This window comes from Dermacentor silvarum, chromosome 11 (genome assembly GCF_013339745.2).
Source record: "Dermacentor silvarum isolate Dsil-2018 chromosome 11, BIME_Dsil_1.4, whole genome shotgun sequence".
NCBI lineage: Eukaryota > Metazoa > Arthropoda > Arachnida > Ixodida > Ixodidae > Dermacentor > Dermacentor silvarum.
In genome coordinates, this window is record NC_051164.1 from 5,170,251 (window position 1) to 5,194,704 (window position 24,454).

General features: G+C 50.1%; 1 protein-coding gene across 1 annotated transcript in view; it reads right to left on the reverse strand.

Moving 5' to 3' along the window:
- LOC125941549 (uncharacterized) overlaps positions 1-24,454 on the reverse strand; it is a 173,837-nt gene that overhangs the window by 55,030 nt on the left and 94,353 nt on the right. Inside the window, exon 3 of the mRNA XM_049659052.1 lies at positions 20,342-20,519. Coding sequence (XP_049515009.1) covers positions 20,342-20,519 — 178 coding nt within the window. The remainder of the gene's footprint in view (positions 1-20,341; positions 20,520-24,454) is intronic.

Consider the following 24,454-nt stretch of genomic DNA (forward strand, 5'->3'; position numbering starts at 1 on the left):
AATTTGCTCAGCGGCAGTGATCTTTAACGCTAACAATGATGTTTGCGGCGTTAGATAAGAATGGGTGCAGCGGACCCCTCCGACGTTGTTGGTAGATGTGTCACGCAAATGAAAAGCGTCGACTGCGATATGCGGCTTGAGGTAAGCAAAACGATCATAATTTGTTCGCTCTCTCTCTTTCTTTAGTTTTTATTGCGATAGCAATTATATGGACACTTCGACCGGATTTCCGCCATTGGCGTCGCCGTCGCCGTCAGGTTCCGTATAAAGTCCAAGGGGGATAAAATCGTTGCCGCGCGCCGTATGCGCGAGCGAAAGCGCGCTGCGGACGCGCGCTATCACGGAGAGCGAACGGATGGCGGAAAGCAAACGCGACCGTAGCGCGAAAGGCCGTGGGGGTATGGGAGGGAGGGAAGCGGGGCGACGCTGTGCTCCGGCACCAAAGGCGTATCTTGCAACCGGGCGTAAGGGGAACTTGCCACTCATTCTCCCACGCGAAAGCAAGAAAGCGGGAAGGCAGCGCAGGAGGGAGGGGGGGGGGCACGCAGCTTCTACTCTGCCAACAACTGCGCTCGTTCTTTGCCCGCGGCTGTGGCGGTCGCGCGCACCGTTTGTTATCTCCACACGGCTCTGACCTTTGTATGCGCTGTGCATCCGCCGCTCAGTTTCCGTTGAAGCGATAGACCGCACGAACCTTCGCCCGCTGCGGCGGCTGCCCTTGCTGCCAGCGTTTTGACAGTGGTCTGCGGTCATTCAGTGTGGTCTATTCATGTTTGCTTGTGTGCGCCGACACCACGCTTGTTAATTCAGTTAGTAAGCGAATGTGTCCAAGTTTCTGCAGCCGATAAAACTACTATCCCTACTCCGAATAGCTCTCTACTAATTTGCTATCGCAATTGATGCTTCGCCTTTCGGGCGAAACTGGGACATTTTTTTATTACCCAGCTTTTCCACACCCAAGGCACATTGTGGGAGCGTGCTGCACATGTTATAAGGTTGTATGGCGAGGATGATGTATATAAACACGCTGTGACCCTGGCTGTGCTTGGTTTGATTATTTACAGGCTGCCAAAGGCCAGCTTCAGGGATAAAAAAAGACAGAGTTCATGACTGCGATGAGCAAATTTCCAACGACAGCAGAAAAAAAAGGCTAAAAACATGAACAGCGTCTTTGTTTACCTCGTCCGTCGCACGGCCCGGATCCAGTCGCTCCGTCTCGTAAGCCTTCCTTGGATATCCACAAAGATTTGGAGCTTACCGGCGGTGTTGTTGTGGTAGCCGCACACGCACACAGTATTTTTTGACCACGATTCGGCGTCGTTCTTTCGAGGTGCCACGTTCGCGCTCTGCAGCGCTCCGCGTCGCAGGCGCGCCACTTGTTGAGCTCGAAGCTGCAGCGCACGAGCCCCATTGGCGCAACGATACTGAGAAAGGCTTGGGATCGCGTTGATTGCGCGTCTCGTCAGAATATTATCTCGTCGTCTGCGCGTCTGCCCAGAGTACCAACATGGCGGCGCCCTTTCAGTTGCATAGGGACCTTTCTCAATATACGACCGCATGAGCCGTTTCTAAGCGTTTGCACGCACCGGGAGCGCCATGCATTTCGCGGCGGCGCTGCAAGATGTCGCCGAGTGTTATCAGCAGGAATTGCAGCCTCACTCGTTTCCATGGTGGAATAAGTTGTGTCGCTATATTGATTCGATGCTAAACTATTACCGCCGAGTGAGTTGCCTTCTGCCGAATTTTTTTACTAGACAACATCGCTGATTTCAGATGACAATACACAAAAATATCGCGTTGGAGTCGGACGTTTATTATGTATGCTTTGTACGGGAGTCCCGACCCGTCACTCAAGCATGTAAACTGTAGACATAGAATCAACACTAAAATGTCTTCGAGAGGGATGTTACGTACGCTGGAGTTGACTGGGAACGTCTTGATTCAGGAACCACTGCGAATGTCACTTTTCATTTTGTTATCACATACCATATAACCACATATCATATGCCATGTAACTAGGGGCCCAAGACACAGTCAAGGTATAGAAGAACTTTCTGTGGGCCTAGTTGGTTCATACTTGATAAACTTTTTAGAGCGCAAACAAGGGACAAGGCACAAAACGAAGGTGTCTCGGAAGGAAGGAAGTCCTGTGTTTGACCTTCCTTTTGTACCTTGTCTCTTGTTTGGCTCTAAAAAGTTTATCAACCAGTCAAAGAAAATATTCGGAACTAGATGAGGCATGTGTATGCTGCATTAAAGATCCGTCGAAGCATCAGCACATCCTAATGGAATGCGAAGGGATTCACCCGCCGAGAACCGTAGGTAACGTACAACTTCCAGAAGCGCTTGGGTTTAAACTGTATAAGGAAACGTCAACCGATCAGCCGCAGAGATAAGCAAGAGACGATTACCCCCGTATTCACAAACGCACCTCGACTCGACCCTCCACTCGAAATGCTCCTTGAGGGCGGCTTTTCATTTCACAAATCGCCCTCCACTCGAAACGCGTCTTGAGTGAAGGAAAGCTCGAGCCTTTTACTCGAGAATCTCAAGGTAGCCCCGCAGCTACGTTGAATCGCTCCTTGTTAGTGCGCAAACATGGCTGCGTTGTGATCTGTCGCTCGCCTCGTCGGCTTTTTCAGGTGGACGCCAGTTGCCTCCGCAGCTTTTATTGCGATAGCAATTATATGGACACTTCAACCGGATTTCTGCCGTCGGCGTCGCCGTCGCCGTCGCCGTGAGGTTCCGTATAGATAAAATCTTCGCCGCGCGCCGTATGCCCCAGCGGAAGCGTGCGGGGACGCGCGCTATCACGGAGAGCGAACGCACTCAATCCCCCACGCGCAAGCAAGGAAGCGGAAAGCCAGCGCCGGAGGGAGCAGGGGGAGGGGCGCTTCTCTGCCAACAACCGCGCTCGTCGCTCGTCCGCACAGTCTCTTATCTCTCCCACGCGCAAGCAAGGAAGCGGGAAGCCAGCGCCGGAGGGAGCGGGGGGCGGGGGGGGGGGGGGCGCACTTCTACGCTGCCAACAACCGCGGTCGTCGTTCGTTCGACCGCACCGTCTCTTATCTCCACACGGCTCTCACCTTTATGCGCCCTCAGTTTCCGTTGAAGCGATAGACCGCACGTACCTGCGCGGGCGAAGGTACGTTGCGCTGCCAGCGTTTTGACAGTCGTTGGCTGCAGTCATTCAGTGTGATCTATTCATGTTTGTTTGTGCGCGCTCACAGCACGCTTGTTCATTCAGTTAGTAATAGTCGGGCCACATTTTCCAACGCACGCTACACATGCAATGCTGCCCAGATCGGCAGTGCAGCACTACAGGTGTGTCCCTTCGCACGCGCTGCGCACGGTAAGCGCTTCTCATCAACACCACCGTTTCACACGCGCCTTCTCGTGGTCATCGAGACTCTCTTCATGTCGCTCTACTTACGCCGCAGCACACCTGCTTACTTAATCAGCTCATGTTTACTACAATTCATATTGCTACCAAGGCCGCTCACCTTACTTCGTATGACATTGCTGTGTTGCTATCGCATTCATTGCTTCGCCCTTAGGGCGAAACTGTGACACTTTTTCTTTCGTTAACGATGCTTCGCATCTTCAAGGGCATCGTTTTACGGACCGGTGTAATCCTCTGGAGCACTTCGGCAACGGAGTAATTCTACTGCGGCACCGAGACAGACCGGCCGTCCTGTCAAGAAGACTGCCAGCTAGTGCAGTGACCTGTCGTCTTATTCCGTGCACGAGCCAGTTGATGACCTGCATACGGGTTTTCTTCGTGCGAGTGCTCCGAAACTACTATCAGCGCCAGTGCCGTGTTTCTCGCGGGTGATCATACAAAGCATCATCATTTGAAACGCGGCACGACACATAACTGCGGCGGACTTCGAACCTATGAAAAGAAAACAACTGCGAAGATTCCTGCCGTTAGTGGGTGTATTGCATGTGTGCTCGATTGCTGGATGCGGGTCTGGCTGCGCGAGCACGGGAATTCGCTCCGCCTGAGCGGTTTGTACTCCGGTGCATCATCATCATCATCATCATCATCATCATCATCATCATCATCATCATCATAATCATCATCATCATCATCATCCTATATTTATGTCCACTGCAGGACGAAGGCCTCTCCCTGCGATCTACAATTACCCCTGTCTTGCGCTAGCGCATTCCAACTTGCGCCTGCGAATTTCCTAACTTCATCATCCCACCTGGTTTTCGGCCGTCCTCGACTGCGCTTCCCTTCTCTTGGTATATCCATTATGTAACCCTAATGGTCCACCGGTTATCCATCCTACGCATTACATGGCCTGCCCAGCTCCATTTCTTCCGCTTAATGTCAACTAGAATATCGGCTATCCCCGTTTGTTCTCTGATCCACACCGCTCTCTTCCTGTCTCTTAACGTTACTCCTAAGATTTTTCGTTCCATTGCTCTTTGTGCGGTCCTTAACTTGTTCTCGAACTTCTTTGTTAACCTCCAAGTTTCTGCCCCATATGTTAGCACCGGTAGAATGCAATGATTGTACACTTTTATTTTCAACGACAGTGGTAATCCGGTGCATCACTACGCTATTCCAAGGACGGCGAAGCGCACCATAGCAAGGCGAGCTTCTCTAAAAACGACCAGGTGCGTTCACTTTTCTGTTTCTCTATAATTTCGTGCTGTTAGTTGCTCTAGGGAAAACAAAATGTATACTGTAATTTTGCGTGGGATGTGTGGCAGTAGCTGCTATTTACAGTCATTAGCAATAATTACGTGAGCCTTGCTTCAAAATATTCAGTTAATTAGCTTATCCTTATGAAGATCCAAGCTGAACGAGGAAGTGAGCAACCATGAAATGGTTTTCATAATTATACCTGCACGTGTACAGAGGGAATGTAATGTTTTATTCCAATACAAAACATTGAATAGCTATACAAGATAGGTTAGTTTTTGTACATCACATTATCGTCATTGTGATAAAAAAAAAGCTGTAGCAGTTGACCCAGCTCCTAATACAGAAAACGCTAGCAAGTGGTAGCAGATATATGTCACATATATTTGTTGAGCATGTTCCAGCTATTAGTGAGTGCATTATGCAAGTGTTAGATTCCAGAACAGCTTAAAACTGTTTCTTTGCAAATATGAATGAAAACAGTCCGAGATTATCAGTGTAAAAAAATCGCTTCCAGAACAGAATGAAAAACTTCACTGAATCTTTTTACTACGAAAAGCAAACTGATGAAGACGGATACAGTACCTAAGCTAGTTTTTATGTGCGTTAGCATCATTGTATGTTTATAACCAACCCATTCTCTTATGCAGGGACCAGGCTGCCAACGCAACCACGCAGAGCAACTGCCTTTCCAAGTGTGCTGCGCTTGCATTGGTGTGCAAGCGGAGAAGAGCTGCAGTTAATGTGTCCTGCTGCACTGCAGTCGTTGTCGGACTATTCTGGCTAAAACCTGTCTCCTTTCTGACATCCTACCAGCTCAAACATCACCACTGAAGGCATTTTACATGCGTCTGGCTTCATAGAAGCCTTGCAGCTGAAGTCTGTATTTTTAGGGGCGAAGCTCCTTATAGCGGCACCCGTTCGTCCCCGTCGTAGTAGGTAGCCACGTCTAGTTTTATGAATTGCTAAATAGATGGCGTTGTGTGTCCGTATATGTATGTATACCCATATATACATATATATGTATACGTATAGTATAACCGGAAGCCGACTTCCGCTTCCGGTTCCACTTCCGCTTCCGCTTCCGTTTCCACTTCCGGTTCCGCTTCCGGTTCCGGAAGTCAGCTTCCGGCTTCCGGAGAACGCTTCCGGCGTTTTATGAAAAAAAAATTTCCGAAAGTTGTGTCCGTAGCACGGAATCGAACCAGGGACACCTCGCTTCCGAACGCGCGGCGCTAACCACTACGCCACGAAGCACACATAGACACACGCACCACGATGGCAGTAAATACCCAACATTAACGAAAGGCCGCGTTTCTAGCGCGTTTATAACGCGTTTGTGCTAGCGCGTTACGGCCCGTGTAAGAAGCTGGTGTAAGACGCTGTGGCCTCTCCGCCTTACCTTCAACGCGTTTCGAACGCGCTGCCCAAGGCAGTGGCAAGTCAGGTTCAAGTCGAGGAGCGTTTATGAATACGGGGGGTATACTCTCTCAGCAGTCATGTGATGGCGTCGGCAAACGCGGTGCACGTTCCGGCATGTGTAAATGGCTGCGTAAGACGCTGTGGCCGCTCCCCCTTACTAGAGAGTACCGCACGTTTCTAACGCGTTTGTGCTAGCGTCCCCTTAAGCGGGAGATCCGATGATTCCCTCCGGAGCTTCGCCCACTCATCATCATTCACCCCGTGCATATGCTGTGAATTTTTCACCCAGGTTTCTTTTCTTAAGCTATATTTAATAAATCAGTCTGTACCCCTGAATTATTTCTGGTCAATCCAAGTGCCACTCTGTGAAACAATAAATGAACATTATGCTCGTCCTTTTGTGTTCTAAAAGGATTGGGAAAACAGCGTGGGCTCTGATCCCACAAACACAAGCAGTAGTGCTACTGACAAAGCTATTCTAGAATAAAACACCATCCGTGTTCTAGACAGTAGACTGTCGGGTGTGGGCACCCGACGGTATGCAGTGGTAAATCCTTATAGAATATACGCTGTTTCAGCTCCTGTTCCAGCTTCAGCTTAAGATGAATTATGGAGGCCGGAACAAAGACTTTGTTCCATTCGATGCGGATGACAGTTGGCTTCCATGGGGCTTGCAGAAGTTTAGTAATTGACCGAGGAACAATGCGTGTCTTGTCGGATCCCACAACAGGCCAAATGGTGATGCAGACTGTCACAATGGCGATGCTGAAAAATAAGTAAGCAGGTGTGCTGCGGCGTAAGTAGACCGACATGAAGAGAGACTCGATGACCACGAGACGGCGCGTGTGAAACGGTGGTGTTGATGAGAAGCGCTTACCGTGGGCAGCGCGTGCGAAGGGACACACCTGTAGTGCTGCACTGCCGATCTGGGCAGCATTGCATGTGTAGCGTGCGTTGGAAAATGTGGCCCGACTATTACTAACTGAATGAACAAGCGTGGTGTGAGCGCGCACAAACAAACATGAATAGATCACACTGAATGACTGCAGCCAACGACTGTCAAAACGCTGGCAGCGGGCGAAGGTACGTGCGGTCTATCGCTTCAACGGAAACTGAGCGGCGAATGCACGGCGCATAAAGGTCAGAGCCGTGTGGAGATAAGAGACGGTGCGGTCGAACGAACGACGACCGCGGTTGTTGGCAGCGTAGAAGTGCGCCCCCCGCCCCTCCCGCTCCCTCCGGCGCTGGCTTCCCGCTTCCTTGCGTGCGCGTGGGAGAGATAAGAGACTGTGCGGACGAGCGACGAGCGCGGTTGTTGGCAGAAAAGTGCCCCCCCCCCCCCTGCTCCCTCCGGCGCTGGCTTTCCGCTTCCTTGCTTGCGAGTGTGTTCGCTCACCGTGATAGCGCGCGTCCCCGCACGCTTCCGCTGGGGCATACGGCGCGCGGCGGAGATTTTATCTATACGGAACCTCACGGCGACGGCGACGGCGACGCTGACTGGAGAAATCCGGTTGAAGTGTCCATATAATTGCTATCGCAATAATACAGTATAGAGCGCATTACTACCATGAGTACAGCAAAGCTGAGATCAACCATTAAAATTATGGTATATTTGTTGATGTACACTTGCTCATGCAAAAGTAGCTTCAGCATACCACTAAATACTAAATTGCTGCATTGCAAATTGGGGGCAGTAAAAAAGCTGGCGCCTCAACCGTAACACATTATGGGCAACTCATTACTTCGCACATCATAATCATGACTATGCTCTTCAGAACAAAAAGTTGTCGCAGTTTCACCTGAAAGGCGAAGCATCAATTGCGATAGCAAACTTGTAGAGAGCTATACGGAGTAATGATATTAGCTTTATCAGCTGTATAAACTTGGACATGCAGCAGCATCGGCCACACGCAGAACTGGTGTCGACGCCATCGGCGTTTTGCCCGCGTTCGCTCAAAATGCGTGCGGCGTTGGTGACTGTTGCCGGAGCCTCTGATATAAATAGGCACTGCGTGCCGCAGCTAAACGTCGCCTCCCTTCCCTCCCCCTCCCCCACGGCCTCTCGCTCGTCGGAAGAAGGCGCGTTTGCTCTACATACATGGTGATTGTGAAGGAGAACAGAGACGCCTACTTCTGCAGCCCTTAAGCGAGCACGGCGCAGAACGCGCGTTTGTTCTCCGCCGTGCGTTCACTCCGCGTGAAAGACGCGCCCCTCGCGCCCTTTCACTCGCACATGCAGCGTTCGGCGCGCGGCGACGATTTCTTCTCCAAATGACGTCATACGGAACCTCACGGCGACGGCGACGGCGACGCCGACGGCAGAAATCTGCTTTTGAGTGTCCATATAATTGCTATCGCAATAATAATATATGACTGTTGAAGAGGAATGAAATATGAGTTTGATTTCATTACGGCATAGCTGTTTCGTGCTTGCGGTTCTAAATACCACGGCGTGCATTTCACCATTTTGTCCATGTGGCCAGACATAACATCAATGTTATGAATGATAAGTATGAAAAATAAGCACACACTAACTACCGGGATGATCAGTCAAGTACTTCCGCAGCACCTAGGTTCTTTCAGGGAAGCGAGATGGTGCAATTCCAACAGGCAGGCACCGTATCTGTCGATGCTTCCACGTCAGTCACATGCCTTACCATGAAACACGGACATTGATTTTTTTTTCATCAGCTGGTCTTTCCAAGGCCCGCATGCTGCAGCAGAATTCCAAAAATGATATGTACATAGGGCGTTCGCACGCTAAGTTCAGTGCAGCTAAGCAACTGAAAAGAAAAGACAGCACAACTAAACAAAAAAGAAAATGGTGGCGTTGCGTGAACTTGAAAGCACAGTTTATGGAACGTTCAGGAGATGCTACGACATAGCGCATTGAAAAAGGTAAGACATTTTGTCTTTGTCTAGCATTTTTGTATACCTCTCACAAATTTTTTTCTTTTTAACACGAAAGTGTTTTATGCCGGGGTCCACCAAGACTTCACTGACGTATTTCCGTGACGGAAATACGTCATAGAACATAATACAAAGAAAGACACCAGAAGAAAAAGTTCCACAAACATGCAAAATTTGGAAATCGAACCCACGACCTCTCGGTCCGCGACGATAGATCGCCGAGCGTTTAACCCATTGCGCCACAAACGCATTTGCAGAGAGCTACACAGACGCGCCTTATATATCTAACACTCCTCCGTGTACCCGCGCTCTTGCTCGGGGCGGTGCCGCCGCCTACGAGCAGAAAAGAGAAGTACAGCATTATGACACTAAAGCCCGGCCCACATTCAGCGTTTTCACCGGCATTTCCTGCCGTTGCGTCTCTCGGCGTCGTTGCATCAACGGCACCGGAGAGGTCACCCAGCCACATGAGACGCACGCAAACAGCGCCAGTCCAGCGTCGCACAATGTGACCAGACAGATTTAACCAGAAGCAGTGTGCAATGTCATTCAAGTGAACTATGAGTAATGTTCCCGATTAAGGTTTTTAAGCCCTGTTTATAGTTCTGCGGCACACACACACACACACACACGCACACACATTCACGGCAGCGCGCTCGATGGTACGAGCGGCTGCTTTCTCAGACGGCGCCGCCTCGCCGACGAGACACTGGCGCCACATGGTGGCACGCACGCGAAATGGTTGCTGCGGAAGTCGCTTGCAAAAGTTGCCAGCAGCGCGGCCGCAGCCATGCGCTGATTGGTCGGCGCCAAGTCGGCGCTCATCGATCCGCTTCCGGCGGCGGCGCCGGCGCCGAGATTTCTGGTGTGCCTTGAGTACGACGTTTCGGCTTGGCGCCTCCCTCAGCGTCGACGCTGAGCGGCGCCGGGTCACGAAACGCCAGGAAACGCCGGGAAAACGCCGAATGTGGTCGGGCCTTAGCGCGCACCGACAGTGAACGCTTCGGTGGTCTCAGCACTACGACGCCTCGATGCCAGCATTCGAAGGGACGCTGGCATCAAGAAGCACTACCAACGCCACCTAGGTGGCGTTCACCGTACTCAGCACAGCGGAGCGTGGCCTCCGCAATTAGGTCTGAAAATGTTTCTGAAGTTGATCGCGGAGGCTGCAATTACGACGCGCTGTACGCGCTGATTTGACTGATTCAGTTACGTGCTTTGTCTTGCGCGCTGTATTAGTGTGTCAGTTACGTGCTTCGTCTTTCGCGTTGTGCTAGCGTGTGCAGCGTAGTGCAGCTTCCATATTGTCACGAGCCTCGAGGAGTAGCCCAGAAGGTTTAATAGACGTAGAGCAGCTGGCTCTTGGAAGACGCGACCGTCGGGGCTGGCTCGAGCAGAGAAGGGGCGCGCGGTCTTCTTTCTTCTCTTGGGCTCGACCCACTCTTGCCCTCGACCCACTACCTACAGGTGGCAATATCCCCCCTTACGAACAAAAGCATCGCCTCGATGCTAAAAAAAGAATAAGTGTAGAAGACAAAGAAGAAGAAGGCAGGCAAAGCGAAAGTACACAAAAAAAAGTAGCCGTCACGCCGGCACAGTCAATGAACGAAGAAGCAATCTCCCAAAGATAAATGAAAAGTAGAAACAAAGAAGGGAATGAGAGAAAAAAAACGAAAACAAAAAAAAGTTACGGACGCGCAATGTACGGCTTCATGCGCACAACATGAACTATGTCTGAGGTCGGTTGTCTTTGTGTCCTATTCCGCGTCTGCGATGTTGTGTCCGGAACAACTTCGTAGTTTACATCACTGACGCGGCGGAGCACTTTATACGGACCGAAATACCGGCTCAGCAGCTTTTCACAGAGGCCACGACGGCGAACGGGGGTCCACACCCAAACTTGGTCCCCGGGGTTGTAGGACACGTCCCTGTGGCGGATGTTGTAGCGTCGTGCGTCTGCCTGCTGCTGCTGGCCGATATGCAGCCGCGCGAGCTGCCGAGCTTCCGCAGCACGCTCTGCAAATTCCTCGGCGTCAGTTGTAAATAGGTCAGCGTCTTGACACGGCAGCATAGCGTCCAGCATCGTCTGGACTTCGCGACCGTAGAGAAGGCGAAAGGGCGTGAAGCGCGTCGTCTCTTGCACGGCGGTGTTATACGCGAAGGTCACGTAAGGCAAGATCCGATCCCAAGTTTTATGTTGAACGTCGATGTACATTGCGAGCATGTCTGTTACCGTCTTATTCAGTCGCTCTGTAAGTCCGTTGGTCTGCGGATGGTACGCGGTCGTCTTGCGATGCCTGGTGTTGCTCAATTCAAAAACTTCGTCCATAAGCTGCGCTGTGAATGCTGTCCCTCTGTCTGTTATTACAGTGGAGGGAGCACCGTGACGCAAGACGATGTGGCGCATGAAGAACTGCGCTACCTCTGAGGCCGTGGCTCGTGGGATCGCCTGCGTCTCAGCATAGCGTGTTAAATAATCAGTCGCGACGATCACCCATTTGTTGCCGTCGGCCGAGAGAGGAAACGGTCCGAGAATGTCCATGCCGACTTGGTCGAAAGGCGTGTGAGGTGCTTCAATTGGCTGAAGTAAGCCAGCCGGTTTAACGGATGGTGTCTTGCGGCGCTGGCATTCACGACAGCCTTTAACGTACTGTTTGACGCTTGCCGAAAGCCCGGGCCAATAGTACATTTCGCTTACTCTAGCGAGTGTTCGCGAAAAGCCTAAATGACCAGATGTCGGTTCGTCATGGCAAGCGAAGAGGATGTCGTCGCGCATGTCCCTTGGAACCACCAGGAGGTAAGCACGGCTGGTCGAACGAGCATTCTTCTTATAAAGCACGTTGTCTCGCAGACAGAAGGACGTCAGCGAGCGGGACAGATGGCGTGGTATGGTTGTGTCGCGGCCCTCTAAATGATCGATGATCGGTCTAATCTCAGCGTCGTCACGCTGCCGTCTGCTCAAGTCCGACGAACTAATGGCGCCCAGGAAGCCGTCATCATCCTCTGTTTCCTGACTGGCAGGATCAATGGGTGCGCGGGACAGCGTGTCAGCGTCTTCATGCTTACGGCCAGACTTATAAACGATGGTGATGTCAAATTCCTGTAGCCGCAAGCTCCACCGTGCCAGTCGTCCTGAAGGGTCGCGCATGCTTGCCAGCCAACAGAGGCCATGGTGGTCCGTCACTACTTTGAAGGGACGACCATAGAGATAGGGTCGAAACTTGATGATCGCCCACACGACCGCGAGGCACTCTTTCTCCGTAGTCGAATAATTCGCCTCGGCACGGGACAGGGAGCGGCTGGCATACGCTACAACTCTTTCCACTCCATCTTGAAGCTGAACGAGCACTGCGCCAAGGCCAATGCTGCTAGCATCGGTATGCACCTCAGTATCAGCATCATCGTCAAAATGTGCAAGAACGGGTGCTGACTGCAGGCGCTGTCGTAATTCAGCAAAAGCCGCCTGTTGCTCGTTATGCCACACAAATGGCGTATCGTCCCTTGTAAGGCGGGTCAGGGGTTCCGCTATCTTCGAAAAGCCTTTAATAAACCGGCGATAGTAGGCGCACAAACCCAGGAAGCGCCGGACGGCCTTCTTATCGGCAGGAGCTGGAAACGCGGCCACAGCGGCAAGCTTGTCTGGATCGGGTCGGACCCCTTTGGCGCTTACTACATGCCCGAGGAACTTGAGCTCTTCGTAACCAAAGTGGCACTTTTCGGGCTTAAGTGTGAGGTCTGCCGATCGGATGGCTTCTAGCACACTCCGTAGGCGGTGAAGATGCTGCTCGAACGTTTCGGAGAAGATGACCACATCATCCAGGTACACAAGACAGGCCTGCCACTTCAGTCCAGTAAGGACAGTGTCCATCATTCGTTGGAAAGTAGCCGGGGCTGAACACAAGCCAAAAGGAAGCACTCGAAATTCATAGAGCCCATCTGGAGTCACAAAGGCTGTTTTCTCTCGGTCGCGTTCATCTACCTCGATTTGCCAGTACCCACTTTTTAAATCGAGAGAAGAAAAATAGTGGGCACGCCGTAGTCTATCTAACGAGTCGTCGATACGCGGCAGCGGGTACACGTCCTTTTTAGTCACGTTGTTGAGCTTGCGGTAGTCGACACAGAAGCGTAGCGTTCCGTCTTTCTTTTGACAAGAACGACCGGAGACGACCACGGGCTGTTGGAAGGTTCGATGACGCCATCGTCAAGCATCTCCCGGACTTGCGTACGTATGGCTTCGCGTTCTTTTGCCGACACGCGGTAAGGCTGCTGGTGTATCGGGCGTGCGTCTTCGTACGTGATGATCCTGTGTTTAGTGATGGAAGTCTGGCGTACCTTGGAAGAATGTGCGAAGCATGTCCTGAATTCAAGCAAGAGCTTGCGCAGTGCTGTCTGGCTATCGGTGGACAGTTCAGAATTGATGTCGAGATGGCCCAGAGACGTGTCTGCTGTCTCCACTACTTCTGACGTGAAACAGTTGTTAACGTTTGCTACTGCGTCTGCAAACGCTAATGAAGTGCCGCGGAAGAGGTGTCGGTGCTCGTAGCTAAAGTTGGTGACAAGCAATTGCGAATGACCAGCACGAATCTGTATAACACTTCGAGCCACGCAAACACCTTGCTTCAGTAGGTGTTCCAAGTTGCTTTCGGCCACCGCTTCGCCATCGCGTAAGCCACAGCATGTAACGTCGACGAGGACACTGGCTCGTGGAGGAAGCGTTACACCGTCTGCCGAAACACGGAGTACGTCGTCGCGCCGTTGGCCGTCTTGCACGTCGACTGCTCGTTCGGAAGAGAAAGTGATACGACGCTCTTGCAGATCGATAATCGCGCCGTACTCCTGCAGGAAGTCAACCCCAAGAATAACGTCGCGGGAGCATTCGCGTAAGACAAGGCAGCTCGCTACGAATGTTGATCCTTGAATCTCAACTCTAGTCGTGCAGGCGCCCAGTGGAGTGACGACGTGGCCTCCAGCCGTCCGAATCTGCGAGTTATGCCAGGGCGTGATAACTTTCTTCAGCTGCGTTGCTATTTTCCCGCTTAGAATCGTGTAGTCTGCTCCGGTGTCCACTAAAGCACTAACGGCATAACCGTCAATAGTCACTGGTATATCGAGCGAAAGCCGGTCGTCCCGTTCAGCTGCAGGTGATGTCGGATCGGTAGGTTTCCGTAACTGCGTCCGTCGGAGGTCTTCAGCGCTTCGACCGTCAGCGACCTCGCCCCCAAAGATCGCCTCAGTTAGTTTTCCCGGCGGGGACTGGTCGACCGCTCGGGAGAATACCGCTGGGACGGAGGTGAAAATCGTCTCGGAGACGGCGATCGCGACTGCCGCCTGGCAGGCGGTGGCAAGCGCTGCTGAGAGAGGTAGTCCTCAATGTCCCGGGGTCGCTGGCCGTATCGGGGCGGCGGCGAGTATGCGGAAAAGCCGCGAATCCCAAGGCGCCGGTATGGGCACTGGCGGTACAGGTGGTCAGCTTCACCGCAGTGGAAGCACAGAGGCCGATGATCGGGTGTGCGCCAAACATCCGACTTCCGAGGGGGCGGGCGTCTGTCGTCGACGTGGTGAACCGCTCGCTCCGAATGGTGGGTAAATGGAGCGGCATGAACAACGGGCGGCGTGGTGTACCCAGCGTCGTAGTACGGTATCGGCTGTGCCGACTGAACTGACACCGTAGGAACAGCACGAACGAACAGCGGCGGAGAGGAAGCAGGGCGCTTCAGGGCTTCCGCGTAGGTCGCACGGGGGTATTCAGCAGGTACTGGCGCGGCGTTAGCAGGAGGCAAGGTGTCACGAAGGGCCTGGTGCAGTTCGTCCTTTATAATGCTTGCTATGGAGCTTACCGTAGGTTGCGGTGTTACAGCGGCCTTTTGCAACTCTTCACGCACTACAGAGCGGATGAGTTCTCGCAGAGAGTCACCGTTGCTGCCTATGGCCGCGAAAATGTCAGCAGTAGACATGCTGTTCGCTTGCCGCTCATATAGGTTCGAGCGGTGCAGAAGCATTTTTTCCATGGTCACGGCCTCGGACAAGAACTCCGCGACCGTCTTCGGAGGGCTCCGTACGAGGCCAGCGAAGAGTTGCTCCTTGACCCCGCGCATCAGATGACGTAACTTCTTCTCCTCCGTCATCCTTGGATCCGCTCGTCGGAAGAGGCGCGTCATGTCTTCAACGTACGTGGTCACAGTTTCGTTTGGCAACTGGACGCGGGCTTGAATCGCTCGTTCCGCTCGTTCGTGGCGATCGGCACTGGTGTAAGTCTCCAAGAGCTGCCGACAAAACTCGCGCCACGACGTCAGTTGCTCCTCGCGGTTCTGAAACCACGTACGCGCGCCATCCTCCAGGTAGAAGTAGACGTGTCGGAGTTTTTCCGTTTCGTTCCATTCGTTCACGGAGGCCACGCGCTCGTATTCGACCATCCAGTCTTCGACGTCTTCGAACACTGTGCCGTGAAACGTCTTCGGAATCCGTGGGCTCTCAAGTGTGTACCGGTTCGACATCGTGCTTCCCGTACCGGTTGGGGTGGTTTGAAGGGAAGCGCTGGTCATACCGGTTGATGTGGTGGGAACTGTAGCGTTGACGACTTCTGGAGACAGTCCCCTGATCCTGCGGCTGGCCCGATGCACGGGAGTGTCGACAGGCACTGGATTCGTAGCGCGTATCCTTGGAGGGGTCTGCAACATCCGTGAAGACGCTTACCCAGCACCTCCACCAGTTTGTCACGAGCCTCGAGGAGTAGCCCAGAAGGTTTAATAGACGTAGAGCAGCTGGCTCTTGGAAGACGCGACCGTCGGGGCTGGCTCGAGCAGAGAAGGGGCGCGCGGTCTTCTTTCTTCTCTTGGGCTCGACCCACTCTTGCCCTCGACCCACTACCTACAGGTGGCAATATGCACGACGGTTGCTCATGGTCATCGACGTTGGTAGTCGTGATGGAGGAGACGTGCCACCAGGCGTCAGCGTGGGTGCATCAACGCCTAAGGGCGCTTTAGCCACAAAACACCAATAGACATTATATATCAATGTGCAATAAACATTACACTACTTCTGTGAAGACACGTTTCACTTTCGTGTTCTATACCGATTCCTATATAAGAGGGATCAACCACATTTTTTTCCCGAAATCTGCGTTGTACCGCTACCTATGATTTCAAGAGATCAGGTCGTATCTTCCCTGCTTTTTTTCCACCAGTACTCTACCCCCATATTCTTAAACACGCCTTCACTCAACGCTTCTCCTCGACTCCTTCACTCGTTGCGTTTCAGGAACACTACTTCACATTTCCTCCGCCAAGGAACGTCTTGAAAATGCGCCCTTGACTCGAGTGAAGTGCACCGACCGAGAAAAGCGTCTGATATCGAGGCTATTCTTAAATTCGCTTAGCAAAAGCCCAATTATTTAAGACTGATATGTGTTTCCGTTAATTCGGCTTCGTTATCAAACGACAGCATGGCGCAATGCACAAATTTAGCTGGGCAGCGCTGCGACTGTTAGCGTTCGACTGATAGATCAAGCGGGAGCTGTGTTTGAGGTGTGGCAACGATCGCACCCCAGAGCTGAGCATGGCGCATGGCTGAGAACTAAGAAAATTTGCGCCCGCATTTGTCTGCTGCTCATTGTTTCCTTGTGCTTAATTTGCGGTTTACGTTGCAGTTGTTAATACTAGTTATTATGGATGATATTGTCCGTGTGTGTTCTGTGATCGAGCCGGATTGACTTCGAAGGAGGCAACGATGGGCAGCTTTGTTTAAGACCATGTGCTGCTGAAAGTTTTCTGAAAGCAACAGGACAAAAAATAAGGGTGAGTTTATGCATGAAAGCACATTACGATGTTGCGGTTCTCGTAAAGTTGCCGCCGCGCTATCAATAAAACGTGTCCGATGTATCCAAGCATGACTGGCTCAGTTGCTTACTATTCGAGGCAGCATAAGATTGCGCGAGATGTTCTCTTTTTTTAAATTAGAGCTTGTTGGAGATTCGGCGCGACAATCTGTTATTGGTTCAGCTGCTTAAATGCACCGCTCCGCGCCTGTGCTCGATGATCATTCCAGTATCGCGTAAGAAATATTTCAGTAGAGAAGAAGCAGTTATGGTATACATGTATGCATATGGTTGAGTGCGTAGCTCCGGCAGTTTTAAGGAAACAAACATTTTTGAGCCCTGTACTTTGTTTTAGAAGCCATGGTGGTTAGTCGGTTCGTTCAAATTGCAGCACATATCGTCAGTCAACCAGCACTGGTACCTGCATTTCCAGTGCTGCTTCACTTCACATATACGCTAGGCAATCTTTTATTCTTCTGAAAACTCACTTGTCAGTACTTCATTACCAGCTTTAGTGTTTTTTCGCCTTACCTTTTTCAATGTGCTATGTCGTAGCATCTCCTGAACGTTCCATAAACTGTGCTTTCAAGTTCCCGCAACGGCCACATTTTTTAAAGTTGTGCTATGTTTTTTTCATTTCAGTTGCTTAACTTAGCGTGCGAACGCCCTATGTACATATCATTTTTGCCATTCTGCTGCAGCATGCGGGCCTTGGAAAGACCAGCTGATGAAAGAAAAAATCAATGCCCGTGTTTCACGGTAAGGCATGTGACTGACGTGGAAGCATCGATAGATACGGTGCCTGCCTGTTGGAATTGCACCATCTCGCTTCCCTGAAAGAACCTAGGTGCTGCTGAAGTACTTGACTGATCATACCGGTAGTTAGTGTGTGCTTATTTTTCATACTTATCATTCATAATACTGATGTTATGTCTGGCCACATGGACAAAATGGTGAAATGCACGCCGTGGTATTTAGAACCGCAAGCATGAAACAGCTATGCCGTAATGAAATCAAACTCATATTTCATTCCTCTTCAACAGTCATATATTATTGTTCTGAAGAGCATAGTCATGATTATGATGTGCGAAGTAATGAGTTGCCCATAATGTGTTACGGTTGAGGCGCCAGCTTTTTTACTGCCCCCAATTTGCAATGCAGCAATTTAGTATTTAGTGGTATGCTGAAGCTACTTTTGCATGAGCAAGTGTACATCAACAAATATACCATAATTTTAATGGTTGATCTCAGCTTTGCTGTACTCATGGTAGTAATGCGCTCTATACTGTATTTTTCAGCATCGCCATTGTGATAGTCTGCATCACCATTTGGCCTGTTGTGGGATCCGACAAGACACGCATTGTTCCACGGTCAATTACTAAACTTCTGCAAGCCCCATGGAAGCCAACTGTCATCCGCATCGAATGGAACAAAGTCGTTGTTCCAGCCTCCATAATTCTTCTTAAGCTGAAGCTGGAACAGGAGCTGAAACAGCGTATATTCTATAAGGATTTACCACTGCATACCGTCGGGTGCCCACACCCGACAGTCTACTGTCTAGAACACGGATGGTGTTTTATTCTAGAATAGCTTTGTCAGTAGCACTACTGCTTGTGTTTGTGGGATCAGAGCCCACGCTGTTTTTCCAATCCTTTTAGAACACAAAAGGACGAGCATAATGTTCATTTATTGTTTCCCAGAGTGGCACTTGGATTGACCCGAAATAATTCAGGGGTACAGACTGATTTATTAAATATGGCTTAAGAAAAGAAACCTGGGTGAAAAATACAGACTTCACCTGCAAGGCGTCTATGAAGCCAGACGCATGTAAAATGCCTTCAGTGGTGATGTTTGAGCTGGTAGGATGTCAGAAAGGAGACAGGTTTTAGCCAGAATAGTCCGACAACGACTGCAGTGCAGCAGGACACATTAACTGCAGCTCTTCTCCGCTTGCACACCAATGCAAGCGCAGCACACTTGGAAAGGCAGTTGCTCTGCGTGGTTGCGTTGGCAGCCTGGTTCCTGCATAAAAGAAGGGGTTGGCTATAAACATACAATGATGTTAACGCACATAAAAACTAGCTTAGGTACTGTATCCGTCTTCATCAGTTTACTTTTCGTAGTAAAAGCATTCACTGAAGTTTTTCATTGTGTTTGGAAGCGATTTTTTAACACTGATGAGCTCGGACTGTTTTCATTTACATTTGCAAAGATACAATTTCAAGCTGGTCTGGCGTTTGCGCAGCCAGACCGACATACAGCAATCTAACACTTGCATAATGCACTAATAGCTGGAATGTGCGCAACAAAGATATGTGCCGTATATCTGGTACCACTTGGTAGCGTTTTCTGTATTAGGAGCTGGGTCAACTGCTATAGCTTTTTTATTACAATAAAAATAATGTGATGTACAAAAACTATCCTGTCTTGTATTGTTATTCAATGTTTTGTATTGAAAAAACATTACATTTCCACTGTATACATGCAGGTATAAATATGAAAACCATTTCACGGTTGCTGACTTCCTCGTTGGGCTTGGATGTTCATAAGCATACTAATCTAATTAAACTGAATATGTTGAAGCAAGGCTCACGTAATTACTGCTAACGACTTTAAATAGCAGCTACTGCACACGTCCCACGCGAAATTACAGTATACTTTTTTGTTTTCCCTAGAGCAACTAACTGCACGAAATTATAGAGAAACAGAAAAGTGAACGCACCTGGTCGTTTTTAGAGAAGCTCGCCTTGCTGTGGTGCGCTTCGCCGTCCTTGGAATGGCGTAGTCAGTGATGGTACCCGAGTATTGGACTTCTCAGGTGGGGCGAATTCCGGCGCTTGCACATCCAGATCCGCCTACAGCAATCGAGCACACAGGCCGTATACGCACTAATGGCAGGAGCCTTCGCAGTTGTTTTCATAGGTTCGAAGTGCGCCGCACATATGTATCGCGCCGCGCTTGCACCGATGCTGCTTTGTATGATCACTCGCGAGAAACACGTCAACGAAAAATAGCACTTGTGCGAAGAATCCACGTATGCAGGTCATCAAATGGCTCGTGCACGGAATAAGACGACAGGTCACTGCACTAGCTGGCAGTCTTCTTGACAGGACGGCCGATCTGGCTCGGTGCCACAGTAGAATTACTCCGTTGCCGAAGCGCTCCAGACGATTGCACTGGTCTGTAAAACGATGTCCTTAAATATGCGAAGCATCGTTAACGAAAGAAAAGCTGCGGAGGCAACTGGCGTCCATCGGAAAAAAGCCAACGAGCTAGCGAGCGACAGATCACAACGCAGCCATGTTTACGCACCAACTGCCCTCAAGGAGCGATTCAAGGTAGCTGCGAGGCTACCTTGAGTTTCTCGAGCACTTTCCTTCACTCAAGGCGCGTTTCGAGTGGAGGGCGATTTGTGAAACGAAAAGCCGCCCTCAAGTAGCATTTCGAGTCGAGGTGCGTTTGTGAATGCGGGGGTAAGCCTTGCCGTGCTGGCTGAACTCCCGTAGGCGACAGAGTGCTAAAAGCGGCGACGGTACCTGGTCCTCGGTGGTGATCCTGAGGGTGACGATGAGCACTCCCAGCACGATGGTGGAGACGGAGAAGCACACGTACAGGCCCCGACTGCGTTGGTGCTCGGCCGCCACGCCGCTGGCCCACGAAAGCACGGTGCTCGCCAGCACCAGCAGCGAGGCCCACCGAGTTGACAACTGCGTCCTGCACGGTCACGGATCACTTCAGTGCATGCCACGCCCCCCGAAGGCGCTCGCAATGACACGCGAGGCTTCTTGGTGGCCCTGCAGGTGCTTTGAGAACGAAAAATGGCCATATCCAGGCATGTGTGCGCTGCAAAAGAGACACCCCAAAGAACACCGACTGATGTCGGCCTGTTGTTGTGCGTCTTTGGGCTGCAGCGCACAACAGAGGTGCCATGTCGTTCTGAGAACAGATAAGCAGCATTCACTGCTCATTTAGTACGAAAACTGCGCACACTAACGGGACGGCTAAGGACACCAGACTTGTCCCGCTCCCGTTCGATGACCACCTGGCCCGGTATCGCATTGCAGTATAGTTTATTAGGCGGTAATTTGGCTTTTTTTATTAGAAGTGAGCTTCTACGAACACGACACACCATGATTTCGGAACTAACTACCGCTACAATAAAGCAGAAAATTGCTTGCGTTGCCAATACACTTGTGGGAAAAGGCTGTGCTACTTTTAAAAAACTCACGTCATCATCTCTGGACTGAGCGCCCCTCAAATTGAAACACTTCTCCACACTCGACACCTCCCCTCGACTACCTCAAGTTAAAAACGTATCATCGCCCAAGCACTCCGTACAGATGGTTAACCAGCGAAGCTGAAACTTGCGGCCCCACTTAATCCCGACGGTTCAATAAAGTATTTCTAAATTATTGGTTACGTCTTAATGAGGTTACACACGCGTTCGGCTGCGACGTCACGGACGGTATATGCCCGCAGTCCGGCGTTTCCGCTTGCGTTTCTTCAAAATTAAATCTGTTCGTCACGTAATGGTTGACACCCCCTTAAGCCATAATGGGGAGGCCGCCGTAAACGCGGCCTCCCCATTACGACGACAAAAGAGAAGCGAAATTCTACGCTGGAATGATGAGCGGCAACGAGCCAGGTGTGGAAGAACACGACGACGCTGGAGCCCTTGCTGATGATGGTAGTCTTCGGCATACAGACGGACGAATCACCTAGCCACATAGAGCTTCGCTGTAAAACGGAAAATGCCTACTATGTGGGCGACCGTGCTGATAAGGTTAGCGAATAGCTGGTTGAGAAGCCTGGCCAAACGAGACATTTTGTCCAAACAATCTCCTTCTTAAATGTCCACAATTTTGAAGTAAACGCTTTCGCCGACGGCTCGTTTCTCACACCTTTCTGCGCATATTAAGATTTCTTGTTGGATGTTTTCAGCTGGAAGAACTTGCCTTGAAAATTAAACATTGATATTAGGGCTGGTATAATGTAACAGTTCAATTCCTTTTGTTATCGAGTGGCGCTCCGCCTTTGTCGGCAGTATACCACGCCTGAACCGTCAACAAACAAACAAACAAACAAACAAACAAACAAACAAACAAACAAACAAACAAACAAACAAACAAACAAACAAACAAACAAAATGCATATCACAACCGCACTCATGACCAGGAATTAGGATGATGATTGATAATTTTTCTTGGCCTCCTGTTTGAAACGGGGCGATGACAAATAGTCACCTTAGCCTGCTTGATTTAATCAGGTATATGCTATACATGTCTTTTATTTAGCGTTTTTGTATACGTTTCATTACTCTTTTCCCCCCTCAATATCTACCTTGTACCTATGACTAAGAGATCAAATCAGGTCATATCAATCTCTTCCCTACCTTTTTTTCTCGCCAATACTCTAAACGTCTCTTGCTTATCTCGACTGCTGACCGGCTGACGGTTCCTTCCACTTTAAACACAAGCGCTTCTGGGAGTTGCACGTTACCTACGGTTCTCGCTGGGTGGATCCCGTCGTATTCCATCAGGATGTGCTGAGTGGTTTCTGGATCTTTACTGCAGCATGCACATGTCTCATCTAGTTCCGAATATTTGTTCCGGTATGTTTTGGTCCTTAGGCAACCGGCTCGAGCCTCATATAGCAAGGCACTGCCCTTTGTGTTATCGTACAAATTTTTCCTTCTAATTCCTTTCTTCTCATTCTTGTAAATCTCCATTGTACTTTTTGTTTCCATTCTTTGCATCCAATTCACTGTCTCTATTTCTTTCACTTTATTTCTGATGACACCAGGTTTTCTATTTACAGTTTAAATTATCCTGTACTTGGTTGTCAACTTCCTTGACCTCTTCCTCCATTCTGTGTACCCGCTTTTCACATACAGATATCTGTGCACTTTAGCTGGCCATTAATTTTCATCCATGTTTCTGAGTCTTTCTTCAAAACAAATTTTGCTCTGTGCTTATCTGACTTCAAAACAGGCCCAACCCATGTCTGCCTCATTTGTGGTTTTACCGTGCGCTCCCAACCGGCCTACTGATCTTTGGTTAACCTCCAACCCCGACAGGATATCCGATTTTAAGCACAGAATGGCATTTGCGAGCGCGGGCACCATTACTCCTCTCATTTCATCGTCGTGTTTCATCGCCGAACAGCGCCTCTAGCGGCCGCCCCTGCAAACATGCGCGTTTTCTATGGGAGAGCGTCGTTTTCCGCGAATAACTAATCATAGAAGCCATCTTTCAACACATTCTCATAGAACTAGGCTCGCGCCTAGCTCGACATCTCACGCAAGCGGTACCTTTACTTACGGTCGAAAACCCGGTCCAACTTGCGGGCCAAGTATGGGAGTGTATTGGCCAGTAAAAAGCGATTTGCCATGAAACTATTGCATCCATTGCCGGGGATTTATCGACTTCAATGACTTCAGCTGGTTGCAGCAGCAGCCCTTGAAATCGCAAAGAAAGTCGTTCTGAAATCACAGTGTTCATAACGCGGAATTTATTGTGGTAGATATAGCGCTTCCGACGGTATGTGTTTGGTCTGGACTTCCTTGTGCTTGCGTTGCTTCGATGTTTCCATTAATTTTTGTCTCGAACGACTTTCGCTCGTAAATAATGGCATCAAAAGTCCAGCTCTGTGCAGTTTGTGGATGCGCCAACAACTAGCGAGAAATAACGATTTTGGAGTGTGTCCACAACACAGCACTCCCCGAGACCACTGTCGATGCGGTATGTTCACGCTTCACCGTTTTCCACCTGAGCACTTAGCACTTCAGTATAATGTGACCCAAGCCACACATCAGTTAAATAACGCACTCTGGTAAACACTTTTCGGCACATTTCCCAATAGGTTGCGAGAATTGTCAGCTCTTCGATGCAATATTTTCTCGTATGTAGTGGCAGAGGCTACGTTTGTTATTCTTTCAAACACTACGTCATTCCAGTGCCTAAATCATGGGTCACACGGCGCACTTTTGATCTCGATCGAGCCCGATCTGGATCGAATTTCTCGGTCGCGATTGGGTTCTTTGCTCAATCTCCGTAAGGAAGCCAATCGTGGTCGAACATTCTCAAGATCGGGCTCGATCGCTATGAAAAGTGGCCGCGTGACACCGGTATGTAACACGCCTGCTTCGACGTACGGGCCTGCTTTCTGTAAATGAGGTAACCCTCAAACGCGAAGCGTAATGGTGATCAGAGTCAATCGACTAGTCACATGTGCCCACCAATAACAATGAAAAACAATTTGCGTAGCTTGCACTAGTGACGCAAGGCTAAATTAACAGCGGAGCTGATCGGCACCTAGCTGGTGCTGGCCTTACGGGTTATGCTTTCCCGGAATTTACCGATTACTGATCAATTACCTATTCATTGACTATCGAAAGATATTGGCCACGTATTTGGGCTAGACTAAGCACTAACAAGTCATCCCAAGCATGTTTTCCGGAATTTATTGATTATTTATTGATTAGCTATTGATTGGCTATCGCAAGTTATTGGCCACGTATTTGGGTTGGGCTAAGCACTACCAAGTCATCCCCAGCATTTTCCAGAATTTATTGATTATGCATCGATTAGCTATTGATTGGCTATCACAAGGTATGTCCACGTATTTGGGCTAGGCTAAGCACTACCAAG